The sequence below is a fragment of the Hypanus sabinus genome, unplaced genomic scaffold, assembly GCF_030144855.1.
Source record: "Hypanus sabinus isolate sHypSab1 unplaced genomic scaffold, sHypSab1.hap1 scaffold_2458, whole genome shotgun sequence".
Taxonomy (NCBI): domain Eukaryota; kingdom Metazoa; phylum Chordata; class Chondrichthyes; order Myliobatiformes; family Dasyatidae; genus Hypanus; species Hypanus sabinus.
In genome coordinates this window covers 1,191-2,500 of record NW_026780579.1, presented here as the reverse complement: position 1 = coordinate 2,500, position 1,310 = coordinate 1,191, and the positions used below count along the sequence as shown (strand labels likewise).

Below are 1,310 nucleotides of genomic sequence, written 5' to 3'. Positions count from 1 at the left end.
CTGACCGTCTGACACCCCGAACGTCGACACTACCCGATCACTGACCGTGTGACACCCCGAACGTCGACACTACCCGATCACTGACCGTGTGACACCCCGAACGTCGACAATACCCGATCACTGACCGTGTGAGACCCCGACGTCGACACTACCCGATCACTGACCGTGTGACACCCCGAACGTCGACACTACCCGATCACTGACCGTGTGACACCCCGAACGTCGACACTACCCGATCACTGACCGTCTGACACCCCGAACGTCGACACTACCCGATCACTGACCGTGTGACACCCCGAACGTCGACACTACCCGATCACTGACCGTGTGACACCCCGAACGTCGACACTACCCGATCACTGACCGTCTGACACCCCGAACGTCGACACTACCCGATCACTGACCGTGTGACACCCCGAACGTCGACACTACCCGATCACTGACCGTGTGACACCCCGAACGTCGACACTACCCGATCACTGACCGTGTGACACCCCGAACGTCGACACTACCCGGTCACTGACCGTCTGACACCCCGAACGTCGACACTACCCGATCACTGACTGTGTAATCTAATGACACAATCTTTTTCTCTCTTCGTTGAAGATTTGGATGAAGATAAAACAGAAAAAGTCACAGCATCAGAGAGTCCAGAGGTCAAAACAGGTCAGTGTGGAGGGCCAGAACATTCCTACTCGAATAAAAACCCGTCTCCGTCACCCCCTACCTCCCCGACACCCCCCATCTCCGTCACCCCCTCTCTCCACTACACACCTCCCCATCTCCGTCACCCCCTCCCTCCCCGACACCCCCCATCACCGTCACCCCGTCCCTCCCCGACACCCCCCGTCTCCGTCACACCCTCCCTCCCCTACACCCCTCCCCGTCTCCATCACCCCCTCCCTCCCCTACACCCTTCCCCGTCTCTGTCACCCCCTCCCTCCCCCACACTCCTCCCCGTCTCTGTCACCCCTCCCTCCCCTACACCCCTCCCCATCTCCGTCACCACCCTACACCTCTGCCCGTCTCCGTTACCCCTCCCTCCCTTACACCCCTCCCCGTCTCCGTCACCCCCTCCCTCCCCTTCACCCCTCCCCGTCTCCGTCACCCCCTCCCTCCCCTACACCCCTCCCCGTCTCCGTCACCCCCTCCCTCCCCCACACCCCTCCCCCTCCGTCACCACCTCCCTCCCCTTCACCCCTCCCCGTCTCCATCACCCCCTTCCACCCCTACACCCCTCCCCGTCTCTGTCACCCCCTCCCTCCCCCACACTCCTCCCCGTCTCCGTCACCCCTCCCTCCCCTACACCC

The 1,310-nt window shown here is 62.4% G+C and overlaps 1 protein-coding gene across 1 annotated transcript in view; it reads left to right on the top strand.

The window, feature by feature from the left end:
* The window catches only part of LOC132387968 (chromodomain-helicase-DNA-binding protein 4-like), a gene marked incomplete at its 3' end in the record, with an annotated part of 24,633 nt that extends 23,918 nt beyond the window's left edge, over nt 1–715 (top strand). The window contains exon 5 of the mRNA XM_059960288.1: nt 607–715. Within this exon, the coding sequence (XP_059816271.1) occupies nt 607–715 (109 nt within the window). The remainder of the gene's footprint in view (nt 1–606) is intronic.
* Between the last annotated feature and the right edge of the window lie 595 nt (nt 716–1,310).